Source organism: Stenella coeruleoalba (genome assembly GCF_951394435.1).
Source record: "Stenella coeruleoalba genome assembly, chromosome: 1".
In the NCBI taxonomy this organism is placed as follows: domain Eukaryota; kingdom Metazoa; phylum Chordata; class Mammalia; order Artiodactyla; family Delphinidae; genus Stenella; species Stenella coeruleoalba.
The window spans coordinates 22,470,734-22,492,751 of record NC_137169.1 but is presented as its reverse complement, the minus strand read 5'-3'; the positions used below and the strand labels follow the sequence as shown (position 1 = coordinate 22,492,751).

Below are 22,018 nucleotides of genomic sequence, written 5' to 3'. Positions count from 1 at the left end.
TATCTCTTTTAATCCTCATAATGGCCAAATAAGGTGAACATTATTATCCTCATTGTACAGAGGAGAAAACTGATAAAGCAAAAGTGTCACTTCTCTACACCTGAACCCTCTAGTCTGATTCCATAGCCTCCATTCTTAACTATTATACTATAAATAAAATTTTGTTTCCAACCTTGTTTCACTATAGCAAGTACACAATAACAACTTTATCCTAAACTCTACTCTTAGCACTTTTGATGTATAAGTAATCATTCTAGAAATACATATTTTTTAAGTCTAATGAAACTGTATAGCCTAAACCTGAGACCTATAATAGAAACATATAGGACTTACATTTTATACAATGCAGATAATGCCCACATGCTTCAGAAAAAAAAAGATTTTGAAAATAACTCTTAATTTGTAGTTCAGTAGGCCTGAAAATAAATGGGATTCCTAGAAAATAGTTTGAGTTACAGTACTAATATTTTCTCATGATTTTTGGACAGATGACCACATTCACAACTCATATTTAGTTTACACTGTGACACAATTAAGGCTCCACCCAACTCCTGTGTATTACAAAGGTGATATAAAGAGTTAACTTTCCTCATCTATATCCTACACTCTGTGGGAATATGACCTAGTTGGAGAAAATGACAAAGATAAGGCAGACACGGTTCAAACTTATCACACACCTCTGGGTGGTCTGAATCTATCTCATGACTTTTATAAAGACTTCCATAAAAGGACCATGTTTGCTGATAAATTACCCCATTTCTAATAATTCCACCAAAATAAACTCTAAACCACTTCACTTTCTTCGCGCCCCCGCCTCATTAAAAATCCTGGACTTTTTGCATTATAATAGCAAAATGTAAACTCATTTGATACATTTCTTTTATTTTCTTTTCTTTGATTTATGCCGTGTAAGTATCTTTCTAAAAATCAAGTTACCACTGACTACATGAATTTCTTTAGAGCAGAAACTCTGAAGCATCATGTTACTTATCACTAACAACTGGCTAGTAAGAAATAAAACCAAATGTTCTTAAATGAAAAGTAAAGTGTATAACCTCCCTTCACCTCCCACACATTCGCACACCCTTACCTGTGTTTCTGCACTGCTTAATGAATGAAGATCCAAGGATGGGTCTGTTTTGAGCTCAGGCTCAGGAGCTGCAATCGGGGCCTTTAAAATGATCTCTTCGTCAAGACTGGCTCCAAATTCTATCTCTTGATGACCTTCACCTTTCTCTTTCGCTGACTCTACTTCTTTGCCTTCCTCCTCAGAGACCTGAGATTTAGGCCTTTTGAGAAAGGAGGAGAACAGCCGTGACAGGCCCCTGTTTTCTGATGTCCGCTCCTTGTTCTTGGTCAAATCTTCATGTGTTGGAGTGTCTCCATTGGATGTTTTCAGCTTCTGCTCACACTGATTATCTCCCTCGGCTGCTGCTTGAGGAGCCTCTTCCAGCTGAGTTTCCTGTTGACCCGAGTTTGTGGCTCCCTCACCCTCTTCCTTCTGTTGTTGCTGCTGTGGATTTTCAGCCTCAGCCACTAAACTCTTCTCTGTTGTCATGACGTTGCTATTAAAAAGAAGATGGAAAAGGGGAGCTCTTAGAAGCAAAACACATTACTGAAGGCAAAACCCTCACTTGGGTTAAGTGTGCAAGAATTAATATTTTTAGGTATTTAATCAGCAACAGACAGTACTCCAGTCCATTAAACATAAGACTTTCCATTAAAGCACAAAAATATCTTACCTATACATCCTGGATAAATTATTAATGCCTTGACTTGCTAAAGTTATGACATAGAGAAACTAGCTTAAAATAGTACCCTCTGAAGCCACCTTAGTGAAATGTATCATATTTTAAATTCAAAGCTCAGAACTGGACATAGCAAATACATTTTTATCCTTCCTAAAAAAAAAGATGTTATTTATACACTGTCCTTTGAGGGTATCAGTCTTCAGGTGCTAGATTTGCAGGAATTATATGCAAAATTCTCTATACCCCAAGAGATAATGGGATTAAAAGGTTCCCCAACTCTTTATTATTCTATTTCTTTATATTTCTCAGAATGCATAGACTTCATATTAAGAACAGAAATGTAGAATTCTGTTCATTTGTTATCAGACTTGACAACAGCAATGACAAGTATACAGTTAAAATAATCACAAAAGAATTCCTTAGGTTTTCGTGTTACAACAGTAAATTACAGCCTCTTGCAGAAGAAAACAACTTTAAGTTCTTTAAGACCTTTCTTCCTTCTGACAAGTATGATTTTGAATGCTCATCATTTTTAAGAGTAGCAGTGAACTATTACAACAGAGGAAACCAGAGAAATAATAGAGAAAAAGAAACAAAATAGAGAAGAAAAATTTAGAAAGCAAATGTTGATTCAAGTATAAGAGAGGAGAAGGCAGGCTGTAGACCTCACATATTTCAAACTTGTTGGTTTCTAGCCTCCTGATCTCAAAAATCCCAGTATTATTAGTTAAGCCACATAATAATGGCAAAGAGCAATGTCACACCTAGTTTACTAAAGGATAACCAACACACAAGGGAACTTTTGAGCAATTTGACTACTGATGGCCTTACACTTTGATTCACTGCTATACCTAAAAGTACTCCACTCAAAAAGCAGCATTTACATTGTCTCTGCTTCTGCTCCATACTATTTAGATGAAGTAATTTCATTTGGATGTTAACAATCCGAATTAATGAACCATATTTAGCTCATTCCTTCCTCAGGCCCTTTACACTTGCTGTTCTCTCAGCCTATGATGTTCTTCTGCTAGATATTTGAAAGATGGCCCTCTCCTCATTACTACCTCTGCTCAGATGTCACCTCTTTAGAAAGCCCTCCCATACACACCCTATCTAAAATAATGGCCCTTACTCCTCCAGATGGCCTCACAGCACCTACTGTACTTATTATTATTTACGAATATGTTAACTTTTTTGTATACTGGTTTATTGTCTTCCATTCCCCCAGCTAAAATGTAAGTTCCATGAGGACAGAATGGTCCCTGGCACATTATACGTATTAATAAAAGTCTGTTGAATAAATTAATTTCAATTGAATATACCTGACAAATAAAAACTGCAAAGGTGTTCTCTAAATTATTCGAGTAAATTTACTTCAAATGCATAGGTCCTATGCTAGGTGCCTGGGATACAACAGTAAACAAAACAAAACAAATAAGGTCTCTGTCATCATGGAGTTTATATTCTTGATTCAACTTTAACCAGTATAATGAAAGAAAATTTAAGAGAACTGTTATTTACGATATGAGTGAAATCTAAATAATTATGTGTAAATGGAACAAAACAGTGAAAACAACGGAAGGAAGTTAATGGTACTGAGAGCTATTTCCGTGTCAGGCCCCGGGTAAGGGATATTATCTACATTATTTAAATTAAGCCTTTCAACAACCCTGAAAGGGAAAGAGGAATTGCTTAACCTCATAGTTGAGGAAACTGAAACTCAGAAAGTAATTGGCCCAAGGTCACACTGCTAGTAGGTGACAAACCACTATAAGTGGTATTGAAATAAATAAAGGTATATTAATAAAAGGAAAAGCCTTTATGTGAGCTCTTACTGATGATCTACTTAAATTATTTTATTTTGAGCATTAAAAATATTTTAAGCAATAAAAATATTTACAAAAGCATATTTTCTAGTCTCATCTATTAAGCCATCAAAATTATTCTGCGCTAATAAAATATACAATTCAGTCTTTATAACATCACTTAAACATTTACCAACCAATACACATTCTGAATTTGATACCCTTGAGTGAGGTACACTTGTACTTAAAAGAAATAAGCTTGTTTTCAATTCCTCCTTATATTAGGAGTAGGCAATTGATTTTTCCAAAATTCTTTTTCTTTAATCTCTAAGTACTCAAACTTGACCCAGAAAGAAAACTTGGATATCAAACCACCAGCTATTCTAAAAGAGTAATGATTTGATTTGAGAGCACCAATTTACTTCATACTTCCTTTGCAAAAATAAACAGAAGACAGGCTGAGAACTGAGCACTATTTTCCATGGATTTCGGATATGACTTTATTATTCACCTTCCTGAAAAGACACAGAAACCATTTCTATATTAAAATTTTCCTATACAAGAGACTTTACAACAAGGTCTCATAAAGATCCATAAAAAAATTACAAATCATTTGGGAACATTTTAGCAGATACGAAAATCACTCCAACCTTACTTCTAACAATCTTGTACTTGTACCTTTCAGTAAATAAAGAGTATTTTTCTTGTGTTTTCAATATTTTCTTATCATTGAAAAAAGAAAAAAGATCTTCTAAGGATATTCCTATAATTGCTTTCACATGAAAGGGTGTCATCTCTAAGAAAGTAGCTGAATGAGTACTCAGTTGTTTAAAAAATACACACACACAGATGGTAACAATCTGTATGCTTGCTAAATTTTAATGTGCATCGAATCACCCAGTAATCATTTTTTTTTAATACTTATTTATTTATTTATGGCTGTGTTGGGTCTTCGTTTCTGTGCGAGGGCTTTCTCTAGTTGTGGCAAGTGGGGGGCCACTCCTCATCGCGGTGCGCGGGCCTCTCACTATTGCAGCCTCTCTTGCTGCAGAGCACAGGCTCCAGACGCCGCGCAGGCTCAGTAATTGTGGCTCATGGGGCTACCTGCTCCGCAGCATGTGGGATCTTCCCAGACCAGGGCTTGAACCCATGTCCCCTGCATTGGCAGGCGGATTCTCAACCACTGCGCCACCAGGGAAGCCCCACCCAGTAATCTTGTTAAAATATAGATTCTTATTCTGCACGTCTGGAATGGGGCCTGAGACTCTGCATTTCTAACAAGCTCCCGGATGTTGCCACTGCTGCCGGCCCACTGACCACACTTTGAGTAGCAAGGCAGAGAAAATCATTATTTCTTTGGAAACATACTCAAAATGCCTGAGAAACAAAGATGGCAAAAAGCTACTTTCAGAAAGTGGAATATGAACAGTGAGAAATACTTGACACACAAATGCTCAACAAATGCTTGCTGAATTAATGAATGAAGCATGGGCTTCCCTGGTGGCTCAGTGGTTAAGAATCCGTCTGTCAATTCAGGGGACACGGGTTTGAGCCCTGGTCTGGGAAGATCCCACATGCTGTGGAGCAACTAAGCCCATGGGTCACAACTACTGAGCCTGCGCTCTAGAGCCCAAGAGCCACAACTACTGAGCCTGCGTGCCACACCTACTGAGGCCTGTGCACCTAGATCCCATGCTCCGCAACAAGAGAAGCCACTGCAGTCAGAAGCCCACGCACTGCAACAAAGGGTAGCCCCCGCTCACCACAACTAGAGAAAGCCCGCACACAGCAACAAAGACCCAACACAGCCAAAAGTTTTAATAACAATAATAAATAAAATAAATTTTTAAAAAATGAATGAAGCAAAGAATGCAACATATTATTAAATGTGGAAGCTGACGATTAACGTTTTTTTAGAACTCGTTTGGTGCTTAATCAAAAGTTAATTGAAATTTTTAACCACAGATCTGTGGCAATTTCAAGTTGTCTTTGCCTAGTCAGTTTCTGTGTATCTCTATTGATACGCTCTCTTTGCCACATTTAGGAAGGAATGATCCAGTCATATGAATTAAGAATTAAAGAATAACATCTATCAGTGCAAAACCAATACATTTTGCCACATACCTGGACATATGTAAAAAACAAGCTGAATACAAGTGAAAAAGAGATGAGAACACAATATAAGGAACAAGCAGAAGGGCAAACAAATTCTCCCAGAACATATAGAAACCAACCTCAGGTAATATAAATGCAAGAAAACAACCAGGAAATAAGACAATGCAGATTCAGCAGAGATGCTACAATTCAGTCTATGCAAGGAAAAACAGATAAAAATGAATTATTAAGGGCAGTTTTCACGTATGTTCTTTCCAGCCATGCACACATGGGTAGCAATGCATTTAGTAAGAGTCACAAGAGCAAAAGGAAGTGGGGTGGATGGGGGATATAAAAAATGAAACTGATAAATCAGGCAAGTATCCCCAGTTAACTCTGAGACTGATCAGAAATAAACGAAAAATAAATAGCAAAAAGAAAAAAATCCTATGGGCCATTTACTAAAAGCTCAAATAAACTCATCCTGACAAATCTGTTACACATACAGCCAAGTTCTCCACCTTACAAAAGATAGGATGGGTAACCAGAAAAAAAGGCACAAAGAAGTCAAGCAGCAAAGACAGGATAAATGCTCTACAAACAGGCCCTTCCTTTGTAAATGAGACTATTTTTCATTCTGGATCCAAAATCCAAAAGGAGGTATCTATTTACTTAATGTCAGAAAGAGGTCTTCTGATTTAAAAAAAAAAAAATCAGCACAGCCATGAAGACAAAGTGATGAGTTCCCATTCCATCTCAATCCTAATCCTCCAAACCCTAGGAATTATACCCCATCTGGTATCAAAGATACATTTGTTTTAACAGTGTACATCTGTTGACTTCAGGCAAATCAGAGCTTTAAAAACCTGATACTGAGCAGATTGCAAGGGCCAGATGATATCTTTCAACTTTTTTGTATCTCTTTCTAACATTACTATGGTCAGTTATCCACTAATGTTTAAGTGGAAAACTTGGTTAAAAAAAAAACAAAACACTACGGGCTTCCCTGTTGGTGCTGTGGTTGAGAATCCGCCTGCCGATGCAGGGGACACGGGTTCGTGCCCCGGTCCGGGAAGATCCCACATGCCGCGGAGCGGCTGGGCCCGTGAGCCATGGCCGCTGAGCCTGCGCGTCCGGAGCCTGTGCTCCGCAACGGGAGAGGCCACGACAGTGAGAGGCCCGCATACCGCAAAAAAAAAAAAAAAAAAAAAACCCACTACAGTTTGGCACCACTAAGAAAATTTCCCTTACAATCACCATTTAGGGATAAAATTTAATAATTTAATTATTGGTAATACTCCTCAAATTAGCTCACTGAACATCTATCAGTGTTTACTGGGTGCTAATCATGTATAAGGTTTTGGCTCTGCTATTTGAGAGGGACCCAAAAAGGATAATATACAGTTCTTAAGGAGATAAGACATATATACAAATTACTAAAACACAAGGTAGTACCTGGTGCTTAATCAGACAGGGCCTCATGAGTGGAACCAGTTAAGCACTAGAGAAGTACAAAGTAAGTACTTTCAACTAGAGTGATCACAAAAGGCCATGTGGAAAGGTCGCTTTTTAAGTTATGCTTTGAAGGATGAGTATAAGATGTCAATACAAAACAACCTAAAGTGTAAAGGACAAATGAAATTCCAGATAAGGGACTGAACTGGCATTAGTATAATACTGTAGCTATTCAAGAATTAGCAAGTAGTCCAGACTGGGTGATATAGGGCTACAAAAGGGAAGTAGAAGGAAATAAGGTTAGATTAGTTGCCATTTAAAATTAATTCTAACTGAAATAATAATAATAGTAGCTACTTTTACTAAGTACCTACTAAACACCATACATTATTCTACACACTTTACCATGTTATCTTAGAACCATTCTATAAGGCAGGTGTTTTCATTTCCCAGATAAATATCAATAAACACGTTCTGGGAGGTTAAAATTTTTGCCTCAGATCATAGAAGTAAGCCCATGTTTTAATGAAACTATTAATATACTACAAGCTGGTGATTCTATTGTAAATTCCCAGTATAGTGTCTGTCTTTCCAAATCTTGGTATTTCTACCCCACTGTTCTCTGCTAAAGAAAACCCTATCTGGAACCCTCCTACACTGTTGGTGGGAATGTAAATTGGTGCAGCCACTATGGAAAACAGTATAGATGTTCCTTAAAAAACTAAAAATAGAGCTACCATATGATCCAGCAATTCCACCCCTGGGCATCTATCCAGAAAAGACAGAAACTCTAATTTGAAAAGATACATGTACCCTAATGTTCATAGCAGCATTATTTACAATAGCCAAGACATGGAAACAACACAAATGCCCATCAAGAGACAATTGGTTTAAGAAGATGTGGTATAAATATACAATGGACTATTACTCAGCCATTAAAAGAATGAAATATTGCAGCAACATGGATGGTCCTAGAGAATATCATACTAAGGGAAGTAAGTCAGACAGAGAAAGACAAATATTATATCACTTATATGTGGAATCTAAAAAATAATACAAATAAGCCTATATACAAAACAGAAACAGACCCACGGACAAAGAAAACAAACTTATGTTTACCAAAGGGGTAAAAGGGAAGTGAGAGAGGGATAAATTAAGAGTACTGGATTAACAGATACAAATTACTATACAAAAAAATAGATAAGCAAGAAGGATTTACTGTATAACACAGGGAACTATGTTCAATATCTTTTAATAACCTATAATGGAAAATAAGCTGAAGAAAAAATATATATATATATAACTGAATCACTTTGCTGTACACCTGAAACTAACACAATATTGTAAATTAACTACACTTCAAAAAGGAGGAGGGGGAGGGGGAGAGGAAACTCCTATCTGTTAAGAATTTATGGACAGGCTTTCAATCTGGCCAAGACCACCTCTATTCCCACCAATTTCAAGTCCCCAATTCATGTACATATTTCTCTTCCCATGGAGTGTGTGTGAAGATGGAATGGGGAGACAGGGAAAGACAGGCAAAGAAAACAGATTATGAAAGGACTTGAATATCATGCTAAATAATCAGACTTTATCCTGAAGGCAGTGGAGAACCACTGAAGGTTTTTAAACAGGGAAGTGGGTAAACAAAGTGAAGGCAGGACAGACTAGAAGCAGAGAGAAACTCAACAAACCACTGGGTAAATTCAGGTTATCAGTGAATAAATTCACAATGGGAATCCCTAGGGAAGCTGAAACCAATACTGGGCAGAGAAACTTGAAAAGCCTTGCAACCAAGGTTTAAGAGCTACTGTTGCCCTTAGTTTCTCTAGCTTATTCTCATTAGCATGTTTCTCAATAACACAGTCAATTTCATGTCTGAGCCCAAAGGTATTTTTATAACATACTTCCTTGATCCACTCTGATAAATGGCTTAGTAAAAGAGGTCTAGCAATAGAACCAAAGTAGAAAAGAGAAGGGAAGAGAGACGGATACCTAACAGGCATCTCAATACATGTCCAAAATTAAACTCTTGATTCTCTTTTTCCTATCCCATTAACTGGCTTAATCATACCATCTAGTAGCTCTAACCAGAAACCTGTCATCCTTGGCTCAGCCTTCTCCATTTCGCTTCCCAATCAAACCCATCTGTTAATCCTATAACCTCCAAAATAGAATTAGAATCAGTCTACTTTTCACCTTCTATACCACTACCATGTTTGTGCAAGCCTCTTTCACTTCTCCTTGTACGCTCTCAACACCCTCACCTTGTTCCACTTTCCTCCTAGCCTCTATCCTATAGTCATACTAGCCAAGTGCTCTCCTGGCTTAAGTCATTTGTGCATGCCATTTCCTTGGACTGGAATACACCCCCACCCCCTGCAATAAGGCTGGTTTCTTCTTATACCTCAAGATTCAGCTTGAATAATTCCTCCTCAAAACAACCTTCCTTGACTGCCCTAATATCTACATAAGTCTCCCCATAAGTCCCTTCCCCAGTTCTCTACCCAGTACCTATTTATTTCCTTCACAGTACTTCTCTCAATGTATATGAACATACTTGTTGTTTACCTGTCAGTGTCTGTCTTCCCCAATCCACCACCTCCAACCTCACTGCAATATCCATGACAGAAGGACTGTTTTCCCTTCCATGGTATACCTAGTACTTAGAACTGAACTTGTGCTGCTACCTAGCACAGAACCTAGTATCTAGCACAGAACACTGTAGATATTCAATAAATATTTGTTCAGTAAATGGATAAATATAAGGAAAAAGAATAACTTAGGTTTAACCATATCAATTATACATATACAGGATGGATGTTATTCAATTTGACAACAGTTCATAAGAAAAGAATGTTAAGGTCTTGAGTGAACACACTCCAACAGAGATAAAATTCTAAAACAGCTAACAATCTTTAGCAGCATTTCTAGACTTATAGTGACCAAAGCACTCATTTGACTCTTCAACATGTATTTTCTGAGAATGTTACAGTGTTCTAGGCAATATGGTAAGCAGTAGGGCTACAACAGTGAGAAAGACAAACATAGTCCCTGACCTCCTGGGCTACACTCTCCATCCAGAAGATCATGGAAAGTAACAATCGCTCAGTTCTCATTAGTTATATTACATTTTAAATCTTATATTCAGCTCTGGGCAGTTTATTTTAAAGCAGCGGTCCCCAACCTTTTTGGCACCAGGGGCCGGTTTCGTGGACAATTTTTCCACAGACGAGGTGGGGGTGGGGTGGTGGTGGGGTGGAGGGTGGGAGGATATGGTTCAGGCAGTAATGCGAGTGATGGGGAGCGATGGGGAGCGGCAGATGAAGCTTCCCTCTCTTGCCCACCACTCACCTCCTGCTGTGCAGCCCGGTTCCTAACAGGACGGGGACTGCAATCGGTCCACAGCCTGGCGGTTTGGGGACCCCTGTTTTAAAGAAACCAGAATCTGTCCAAAGAAGAGATATAACATAATGATGGAATTTGAAACCATGTCATAAGGTAAATAATTGAAAGGTATTAGGATGCTTAACCTAGAAAAAGAGAACAGAGAACAGGGAAGTGATTGTTGCCCTCACAAATTTCAAGAGCTGCCACATTCTATGTGATTCCTAAGAGCAAAACTCAGATTAGTCAGTGGAAATTACAAAGACACAGTTTTCATTTCAAAATAAAAGGAAGAAATTCCTAATAATTCGAGATATCTAATAATTTAATGATCTTCTTGGGAACGGCGAGTTTATTATCACTGGAAATATTCAGTCAGAAGCTGAATGACCATTTGTCATGGATGCCAGAGAAAGGGTTCTTCCATTAAGTGGGTCCTTGCATTAAGTGACCTCTGAGGTTCCATGCAATGCTAAGATTTTACAGATAGGAAGGAAGGTAAGGAAGAAAATAAAAGGGACATTAGAATAGTGATGCAATTGGGTTATTTTTTAAAAGGCTGTAGTATAAAGTCAGTTACCATTTGGGTTAGGAGAATAAGGGGGGAAAAAAGGATAAAAGGCCATTTTACTTCTCTAATCAGAAAACAGAATCCAGTAACATTCCTTCAGACAGAAAGAAACAAGTGTTCAAGTATTGAAGTCTCAGAAAATTAACTAGAAAATAGTTTGTTTCCCAGTAAAATCAATCTCCTCAAAATGCAGGAAAGTGTCTTTCCATCGTAACTCAATTTAAGTATGCTAATTAGCACTTCTAGAAAAACAGGATAACCATCTATGTAAAATATACAAATGGTAGTTTAAAATACACAAAAGAGCTTCTTTGTGATTCTCCCTTCATCCTCCCAAAATGTTTTGGACCTTAAACTACTCCTTATGTGGACTATTAAAGAATACTTGCCATACTGAGTGAATCAGGAATGTCACTCAGCATGAACATGCTGTTTTCAATAACTTGATTTTTAATTTAAGTCATTTCCATGGTGACTAACACGATTGAATCAACTCATTCAAGGTATTTTTAAATAAACAAACTCTTACTCATCTCCTTCTAAGAAGACCAAAACACTGTATGCTCTCTACTTCTCTACAGAATTCAAGCTTGGACTTAGACGATGTCTAGACATACTCTGAAAGTATACCGCCTGGGCCCTCCCAGAAGAATGCACTATCCCCGTGATTAATAGGCATCACTGAGGAAGATGTGAGACCAAAACATTCATTTCCCACAGAACTGAGTTTTACTCTCTTTAATTGTCAAAATGTGTTAGTTTAGCCATTCTGAATATGGCTAAACTTGATTCATTTAAAAAACCTATAGAACATATTAAACCTTTATTGACTTAGTCATCATTATGAATCTCAATTACTATGCAGCGCTAATGTCCTCAAGGGCTATTTTAAAGTCTATAAGGATGGTGAGCTCTACCACATGGATTCCTGAGTACTGCGGGGGTTGTGTGTGTGTGTGTGTGTGTATCTGCCTTTAATAGTTTTCCTGTTTGTTCATCTGCAGAATTAGCTTATATTTCTTGCTGATGTCAAGATGGTCTGCCAATGAGTAGCTTCCAACATCTCCTTTTCTAATCTGCTGTTTGTTAATCTACCATTGACTAGGAAGACAAATTGCCAAGTGTGTTAAAATTGTGTCTAAAATAAAAGAAGTGCAAAGAAAGAGAAAGACTAATGCTTCACATTATTCACTGGAATAATTTAATACGTGGGTTTTGTGAAATCTATTTTAGCTCTTCAAATATAAGCCACTTCCAGGTTCCCATTACATTGTAACTAGCTGAGACTGTTAGATAAGTGACCTTCAGATAAATCACACCATAATGACCATTCTCTTTCTTTACAAGTAGAGATCAAAAGCTTTAATGCTGTTATTCACATAAAGTATTGTATTCATATAAACTCTTTTGGAAAACCAAAAACAAAGGAACAGTTTAGTCTGAATATGTAACAGAAAAGGAGGAGAACTATTTAACAGCATCAAAAATCTCAAGGTAAATACAAATAAAACCTGAAAATTTCTAGCTACCCAGGGAGTTTAGCTAAGCCTATGGAACTTTTCTTACACTCTTGTTTCTATTTTATTATCTTAGAGCCAATTTTATTTTATTATCTTAGAGCCAATTCAATCTAACAATACTTACTAATTTTTTTTTTTTTTTTTTTTTTTCTTTTTTTGCGGTACGCGGGCCTCCCACTGCCGCGGCCTCCCCCGCTGCGTAGCACAGGCTGCGCAGGCCCAGCGGCCATGGCCCACGGGCCCAGCCGCTCCACGGCACGTGGGATCCTCCCGGACCGGGGCACGAACCCGTGTCCCCTGCATCGGCAGGCGGACTCTCAAGCACTGCGCCACCAGGGAAGCCCAATACTTACTAATTTTAAACTCAAGAAATTCCCTAAGATTTATTATACTAGTAAATTTCACTTTAACCAGAAAACTATGGTATAATGATTAACATCCGATTAGAGTATAAATATGAATAGAAATTAACATTGGATCATGGGTTGCATTAGCAGACATTGTGAAGACTGGAAAATAGGCTGTGGTTGTCTCCCACTATTGTTAAATGTGAAAAATATACTACAGTCTACCAGAAGATAAAATGCTTTCTCACACTGTTTGGCACAGAAACAAGATTCAGTTAATGATGGACTATTTCAAATAACCTACTATTTGCTAAAAGCATTCAATAAAATTGTTGACTATGCTTGATGACATTTTTGTCTCTCAAAAAGGATGTGTCCTATTATTGTGTATTTCATTCTAAGCAATAAAGAATAATTTATTGGTGACATGACTGTATCAGGAAACTTGGCAGAAAATAATGATTTCACAAAGTTGGTGGGGGTTTTTTTGTGGGTTGTTTCTTGGCCGCCCAATGCAGGCGGCTTGTGGGATCCTACTTCCCCAACCAGGGATGGAACCTCGGTCCCTTGCAGTGAAACTGCAGAGTCCTAACCACTGGACTGCCAGGGAATTCCCCACAAAGTTTTTATACTGAGAAAAGAGGTAGGTCATAGTCAAATATGTAAGCTTATAATAAACACATTTTTTAAACACTTAAACAAAAGTAAGGCATGATTGCATGGTCAAGGATTCTACAAGCATATAGAACTTGTAAGGATAAGGCAATTCTAGAAAGTGAAGTTCATTCGTTACATTTCACATATATATATCAAGTGCCAGATTCTTTTCTAGGCTCTGGGGATATGGCAGTGAAATTTTCTCTACACAATCATAAATTTTTAGAAAACATGAGGAAAGTATTAAAGACACAGTCATGAACAGCAGGGAGATTATAGGAATATATGATGAAATTTTAAAAATAGCATTCCTGGGCTTCTCTGGTGGCGCAGTGGTTGAGAGTCCGCCTGCCGATGCAGGGGACACGGGTTCGTGCCCTGGTCCGGGAGGATCCCACATGCTGCGGAGCGGCTGGGCCCGTGAGCCATGGCCGCTGAGCCTGCGCCTCCGGAGCCTGTGCTCCGCAACGGGAGAGGCCACAACAGTGAGAAGCCCGCGTACCGCAAAAAAAAAAAGAGTATATTACTAATATTAAAAAAAAACATATTCTAAAATTACAGTGTTTTCCAGAAATCTCTGGGAATATGCAAGCCACTTGGGGACAAATACCAAGAGGAATAGTAAGTACCTCTGGCTCTTTGCTCTGACCCTTGGAAAGAAAGTGTAGGTGCATGACTCTTTTTGAATTATGGTTTTCTCAGGGTATATGCCCGGAGTGGGATTGCTGGGTCATATGGTAGTTCTATTTTTAGTTTTTTAAGGAACCTCCATACTGTTCTCCATAGTGGCTGTACCAATTTACATTCGCACCAACAGTGCAAGAGGGTTCCCTTTTCTCTACACCCTCTCCAGCATTTATTGTTTCTAGATTTTTTGATGATGGCCATTCTGTAGAAACCATAACTTTAGATAATCCACCAAAAGAAGTGAGGATTTTTTTTTTCAGGAGGATAATGAGACTGAAGGGAGAAACTATATAGTTATCTAAATATAAAGGCAAGAGTAAGATGAAGGGATAAAATGTGGTGTATATATGCAATGGAGTATTATTCAGCCTTAAAAAAGAATGAAATTCTGATATATACTAGTATGACATGGATGAACCTTGAAAACATTATTCTAAGTAAAATAAGGCAGACACAAAAGGATGACTATTATATGATTCCACTTATATTAGGTACCTATAGTAGTCAAATTCATGGAGAGAACAAGTAGAATAGTGGTTACCAGGGGCTGGGGGAAGGCAGGAATAGAAAAGTTATAGTTTAATGGGTAGAGTTTCCATTTGGGAAAAAGAAGCTCAGGAAATGGACAGTGGTAATGGCTGTGCAACATCAATATACTTAATGACACTGAACTGTACACTTAAAAATGGTTAAGATGGTAAATTTTATGTTATGTATATTTTACCACAATTTTAAAAAAGGAGAAGAGTACGTTTTCTCTGACTTTTCAAGTCCTTGCTAAGTATTCCTCTTGTGTACCCTTGTGGTTTAATATTTTCATATATATTACACTGTGCTATATTATAATTGCTTGCTTAAAATGTTTTACAAAGGCAGCAACTATATCTGTCTTGCTAACCTTTACATCCTTTGCGTTTATCACGATTGATACTCAAGTAATTTTTGAATAAATAAAAGCACTTTCTAGATACTTCAGGGGATACAAAAACGAATAAGACATAGTTCATTCATGCCTTCAAGGAGTTTACGATCCAACAGAGGAATATATTTTTTGTTTTCTGACTGATAACCCAGTGTTACAATGGCTATCCCTTCATTTCAGTTAGTTTGGTATCACTATTAAAATCATGTAAATCTACAACTGAAAAATACCTTACTTATCAACTATCTTTCATTGAAATATGAGGTCACTAAGGTTCAAAAAAGATAAGCAAAGTCATTTACCTAAGGTCACTCAGCTAATAGTGACTTTAATAACAAACAACTTAATAACTATTAACTCGGCTAATAACTAAGCCTGGGAGGTAGGAACATAGGCATTAAAACCTTCAGGCCGATGCTACTTCCGTCATAAGGCCTAATCCCTATGAACTAAATCAGAGTTCCTCTGGAGCTGGGGATAGCAATGCACATGATCTTAGCTACAATGACCTCAAGCTAACACCGAATATCCTGAAAGATGCTTTTAATTCAAACACCATGGTCTACCCAAATGGAATGGGAAATCCCAGCCACTGTCCCCAAAACCCTCCAGTGACATTTCATATCATTCAGGAAAAAAAGCCAGAATCTTTCCCAACACCTCCCCTGCTCCAGCCACACAGTATTCCCACTGTTCCTTAAACATGCTGGCACACTCTGCCTGCGGCCTTTGTTTTTGCTGTTCCCTCTGCCTGGAAAGCTGCTTCCCAGGTAGCCACCAGGCTTGCTTCCTTTGGGTCTTTACTCAAATACCACTTTCTCAGTGAGGCTCTACTCGACCACCCTACCTAAAACTGGAGCCCCCACTGCACTTGGCTTTTCCTTTTTCTACTTTAGTTTTCTCTGTAGTAATTACTATTCCTTAAGGACATACTATATAGTTTTTACTAATTTGCTTTTTGGCCATCTACCCCACTACAATATAAACTCCACTGGAGCAAAGAAACTGGCCTGTTTCGTTCATTGCTGCATCCCTGGCACCTAGAATGCTGCGCCAATAAATATCAGTTGAAGAAATAAATGAGCAAATGGAAGAAACTTGATATTGATATGCTTAAAGGCCAGAAACTACTTTCCTCATGATAAAAGATGTACGCACATCATTTGGTGAAGGATAAAGAAATTAACAGACTCCAGACACACTCAAGAAGAATACAAAAGGCTTATTTACATATACTTATTTATTTTTGTCTGCACTGGGTCTTCATTGCTGCGCGCAGGCTTTCTCTAGTTGCGGCGAGCGGGGGCTACTCTTTGTTGCGGTGCGCAGGCTTCTCATTGCGGTGGCTTCTCTTGTTGCGGAGCACGGGTTCTAGGCCGTGGGCTTCAGTAGTTGCAGCATGCAGGCTCTAGAGCACAGGCTCAGCATGTGGGGTCTTCCCAGACCAGGGATTGAACCCGTGTCCCCTGCATTGGCAGGCAGACTCTTTTTTTTTAAGCTTTCTTTTTTTTTTTTTTTTTAATCTTTATTGGAGTATAATTGCTTTACAATGTTGTGTTAGTTTCTGGTGTACAACAAAGTGAATCAGCTATACGTATACATATATCCCCATATCCCCTGCCTCTTGAGCCTCCCTCCCACCCTCCCTATCCCACCCCTCTAGGTGGTCACAAAGCACCGAGCTGATCTCCCTGTGCTATGTGGCTGCTTCCCACTAGCCATCCATTTTACATTTGGTATTGTATATATGTCAGTGCTACTTTCTCACTTCGTCCCAGGTCCCCGCCCCGCCATGTCCTCAAGTGCGTTCTCTATGTCTGCGTCTTTGCTCCTGTGACAGGCGGATTCTTAACCACTGTGCCACCAGGGAAGGCCCTGTATTACTCTTCTAAAGTTTCTTTTACTTACAAATACTATTTTAAAGAAAAACATTTGCTCATAGGAAAATGTTTTTGTAATTTAATTACAAAACAATCAGCCAAATTACTGTGTTGCTGGGACTTCCCTGGTGGCGCAGTGGTTAAAAATCCACCTGCCAATTCAGGGGACAGGGGTTCGAACCCTGGTCCAAGAAGATCCCACATGCTGCAGAGCAACTAAGCCCGTGCGCCACAACTACTGAGCCTGTGCTCTAGAGTCCACGAGCCACAACGACTGAAGCCCGTGCACCTAGAGCCCGTGCTCCTCAACAAGAGAAGCCGCTGCAATGAGAAGCCCACGCACCGCAACGAAGAGCAGCCCCCGCTCGAAACTAGAGAAAGCCCCCACAGCAACGAAGACCAAATGTAGCCAATAAATAAATAAATAAATTTATTTTTTTTTTAAAAAAGAATAACAACTAACTTTAAAAAAAAATTACTGTGTTGCCTAGCAGCAGAAGGAAATTAATATGCCAAAACCTTGAAAATGCTCGTTTATTCCAAATATTTTCTTGTGTAGTCCAGATAGTCTCTAACAAAGGTAACACTCTAAGGACATCAGAGTGATGGGGATCAATGGTAAATGGCAATGACCTCAGATTCCCTAAGGGTATGTAGTTCTGGGTCAGCTCCCAGGAGTCTGAGTCCAGAGACAGGCAGACCTAGCCATTCCTACCTAACCTCTAGGTCATTCTTCATTCATATGTGTTCTAAAAAAACTGAGGTTGTGTGTCAGCGCTGCCAAGAGGATCATGAACCAAATTAGATATCCAGAAACACTGTTCACTCACTCTATACCTACATCTGATTCATTCATCTTCTTCCCTTTGATACAGTCTCTGGACTAAGACCTATTCTTTTAAGTAATATTACCCTATAAAAAACCCTATCAGGAAATCACTTTCCAAAAAATTCTTTAAAAAGTAAAAGTAATTATAAAGTGCTTCTCTGTATTATTTATATGAGAAATTTTAAACAGTATTATAAAATTCTCATTGGAGGCCAATGAGATTTACAATATCGAAAACAGGGTTTTTTCCCAGAAGTAAGTAACTAATATTCTAGGAACCATGCTGAAAACCTAGATGTGCCTCCTATCCTTAAAGAGTCCACAATCTATTTTAAAAAGACAGGCAAGAATAAGCACTAATGTATTTAGTAACATATGCAGAAAGTAAGCAGAGCAGATAAAAGTCCTTTACACCAGCTATCAGGAAAGTCCTTTTGGAGACACCCTGTGCCAAGTCTTAAAGGATGAGTAGTAGCAGGTAAAGAAAGGAGGAAAAAGCACGATCACCTGGATGAGCACCGAGAGAGCATGAACACCTGAATGGACAACGATAAGCAGTTTCCTACGAGTATAAAATATAGGATGACAGAAGATAATACAGTAGTCCCCCCTTATCCTCAGGAATACATTCCAAGAGCCCAGATGGATGCCTGAAACTGTAGATAGTACCAAAACCTATATATATATATATATATATATATATATATATATATATATATATATATATACACACTATGTTTTTTCCTGTACATACCTACCTATGATAAAGACTAATATATAAATTAGGCACTGTAAGAGATAAACAACAATAACTAATAATAAAATAGACAATTATAAAATAAAAGTTATGTGAGGGCTTCCCTGGTGGCACAGTGGTTGAGAGTCCGCCTGCCGATGCAGCGGACATGGGTTCGTGCCCCGGTCAGGGAAGATCCCACATGCCGTGGAGTGGCTAGGCCCGTGAGCCGTGGCCGCTGAGCCTGAACGTCTGGAGCCGGTGCTCCGCAACGGGAGAGGCCACAACAGTGAGAGGCCCGCGTGCCGCAAAAAAAGAAAAAAAAAAAAGTTATGTGAATGTGATCTCTCTCTCTCTCAAAATATCTTATTGCAGGTATTTCCCCACTGCAGTTGACCGCAAGTAACTGAAACCGCAGAAAGCAAATGGTGGATAAGGGGAGACTACCATAGAGGATGAGACAGGCTTGCAACTAGGTAGGGATAGATTAGGGAAGACCTTCCTTTACAACTTCAAAAATTTATACCTTACTCTCCGTAACACAGAGAGCCATTAAAAAATTTTAAACATGGAAGTACCACAGTAAAAACTGCTTTAAGAGAATTTTCTTTGGTGAGTGAGTACAGAAGATAGGAGGAAACAGAAACAAAGAGACTAGTAGGAAACTCTCATAACAGCCTTGATGAAAGATCATTATAGCCTGAGACAAGATTGTTGAGACAGAAAAGGTAAATGGATTCTAAAACTACTGGGAAAGACAGTTTGACAGAGTGGGTTACAACCAGCTTAGGGTCAGAAAAACTACTCACTGGCAATATGACCTTTGGCAAATTAACTTATCTAAGCCTCAGTTTCTCCATATGTAAAATCTTCCCTACTTCGTAGTGTTTTGCAAGGATTAAATGAGAAAATGTAAATCACTTAGTACAGTAATTGCTCTTGGTAAATACTAACTTTATGGTAGCAATTATTTTTCATAAAGTAATGTGACCAGGCCTTGGTGACTGAATGTAAGCCATGAGAGAAAGGAAATCAGGGTTGACGCACAGGTTTTTACCAAAGCAATAGATGGAAAAAGTACAAATTTAAAAGAAGAAATACGTTTAAAGTGAAAGATGGTTATTCTGTGTTTAGACGTGTTAAGGAGTCTACAGGACAACCAAAATAGTCTAAAGCCGCTAAAGTCATTCTGAGTTTTCAAAAACAATCTTGAGTGTAAACACAACAAATGTACGTACTTAACCTTGGATATGTAAACTGATCTAACCAGGATTATAATGAAGCATCAGAGAATGTTAAAGCTCAATCAGAACTCATAAATCATCTAGTTGAGTGATTCTTAATCTTTTTGTTGTTATGAGAATCTGATGAAAGCTATAGACCTCTTCCTCAGAAATCTTCAAAAACAAAACTTCCGGGCTTCCCTGGTGGCGCAGTGGTTGAGAGTCCGCCTGCCAATGCAGGGGACACGGGTTCGTGCCCCGGTCTGAGAAGATCCCACATGCCGCGGAGCGGCTGGGCCCGTGAGCCATGGCCGCTGAGCCTGTGCGTCCGGAGCCTGTGCTCCACAATGGGAGAGGCCACAACAGTGAGAGGCCCACATACCACACACACACAAAAAAATATATATATATACTGCTTCAGAATTCAGTATATTTTAATACAGTCTACATGAACAGATTAAGCAGATATCAAAATAACATAAAAACATTTAATACTGAATAAAAAGAGATAGGGTTTCAAAAGATTATCAATTCTAGTTACTGACAAACATAGCATAATATTTGTATTTGGAGTTCAACAATGACAGGCCAGTGGAACAGTATGGCCCTAACTCTCTCAGGACCAGTCAATATACTTTATTATGTATCAGTAACATGTCATTCTTTCCTGTTCATGAGAATACAAAATAGAAACATGACTTGCCTTTAGCTGATGATTTATGTCAAATAAAAACCTGGATTTTTAAATATCTTGGTATTATTAACAGAGAGAAAAGCTGAACAGAAGTTAACGGCGTGCAAAAGTAAATAGCCATTTCTCTTATAACACATTTCTGGTAGTATCTTAGAATTTTTTAAATATGTGATTCCTATATGTTTAGGGATAGAATAACTGCCCCAAGAATAATATCAGGATATCCACATGCAAAAGAATGGATCTGGACCCCTATCTCACACCATACACAAAAATTAACTCAAAATGCATCAAATCCTAATATAGAAACCAAAACTATAAAACTCTTAGAAGAAAACTTGGTGTAAATATTCACGACCTTGGATTGGGCAAGGGTTTCTTAGATATGACACCTAAAGCACAAGTAACCAAGGAGAAAATAAATTAGACTTCCTCAAAAGTTTTACTTTTGTGCTTCCAAGGACAACATCAAGAAAGTGAAAAGACAACCCACACAATGGGAGAAAATATTTACAAATATATATCTAATAAGGGTCTAGTCTCCAGAATATATAAAGAACTCTTACAACTCAACAATGAAAAGAAAAATAAACCAATTTTAACATGGGCAAAGGATTTGAATAGACAAGTCTCCAAAGAAGATATACAAATGGCCAACAAGTACATGAAAAGATGCTCAACGTCACCAGTCATTAAGGAAATGCAACTCAAAACCACAATGAAATACCACTTCATACCTACTAGGATGGCTATTATAAAAATAATAAAATAAATAAGTAAACAGAAAACAACAAGTGTTGTTGAGGATGCAGAGAAACTGGTGCCCTCATACTTTGCTGGTAGGAATGTAAAATGGTGCAGCCACTGTGGAAAACAGTGTGGACGTTCCTCAAAAAGTTAAGCACAGTTACCATGACTCAGCACTTCTAGGTATATACCCAAGAGAACTGAAAACACGTTCACACAAAAACTTGTACATGAATGTTCACAGCAGCATTACTCATAATAGCCAAAAAGTAGAAGCAATCCAAATGTCCATCAACTGAGGAATGGATAAACAAAACGTTGTATGTATATATCTATACAGTGGAATATTATTCAACAGTACAAAGAAATGAAGTACTGATACATGCTACCACATGGGTGAACCTTGAAAACATCATGCTAAGTGAAAGAAGCCAGACACAAAGGCAACACATTATATGATTTATACAGAGGTGGAACCAGTCTGCTCTCCTCACAAAAGAAGAGCAAATTGATGAGAGTTTCCTCTAAAGATTTAAAAGCACTCTCAAGATATACTGAACTCCTGGATCTGGATCTGGATCCGGATCTGGATCTGGAAAGGGAGACTCGAACTTGAGTATTTAGTAGTTTACACTAGTATAAAGTTGAATTTTTTATTTTTCCTTCATGAAAATATGTCATGACGTAAACATTAATATACATATTCTTGAGAA

At 38.2% G+C, this 22,018-nt stretch overlaps 1 protein-coding gene across 14 annotated transcripts in view; it reads right to left on the bottom strand.

Annotated features, from left to right (window-relative positions):
• EPB41 (erythrocyte membrane protein band 4.1) overlaps nucleotides 1-22,018 on the bottom strand; it is a 205,130-nt gene that overhangs the window by 124,088 nt on the left and 59,024 nt on the right. For 13 of the 14 annotated variants that reach the window (XM_079913023.1, XM_079913024.1, XM_079913018.1 and 10 more), the window contains exon 2: nucleotides 1,091-1,565. In XM_079913023.1, the coding sequence (XP_079769149.1) occupies nucleotides 1,091-1,565 (475 nt within the window). The remainder of the gene's footprint in view (nucleotides 1-1,090; nucleotides 1,566-22,018) is intronic. The other variant, XM_079913022.1, reaches the window with a different exon arrangement.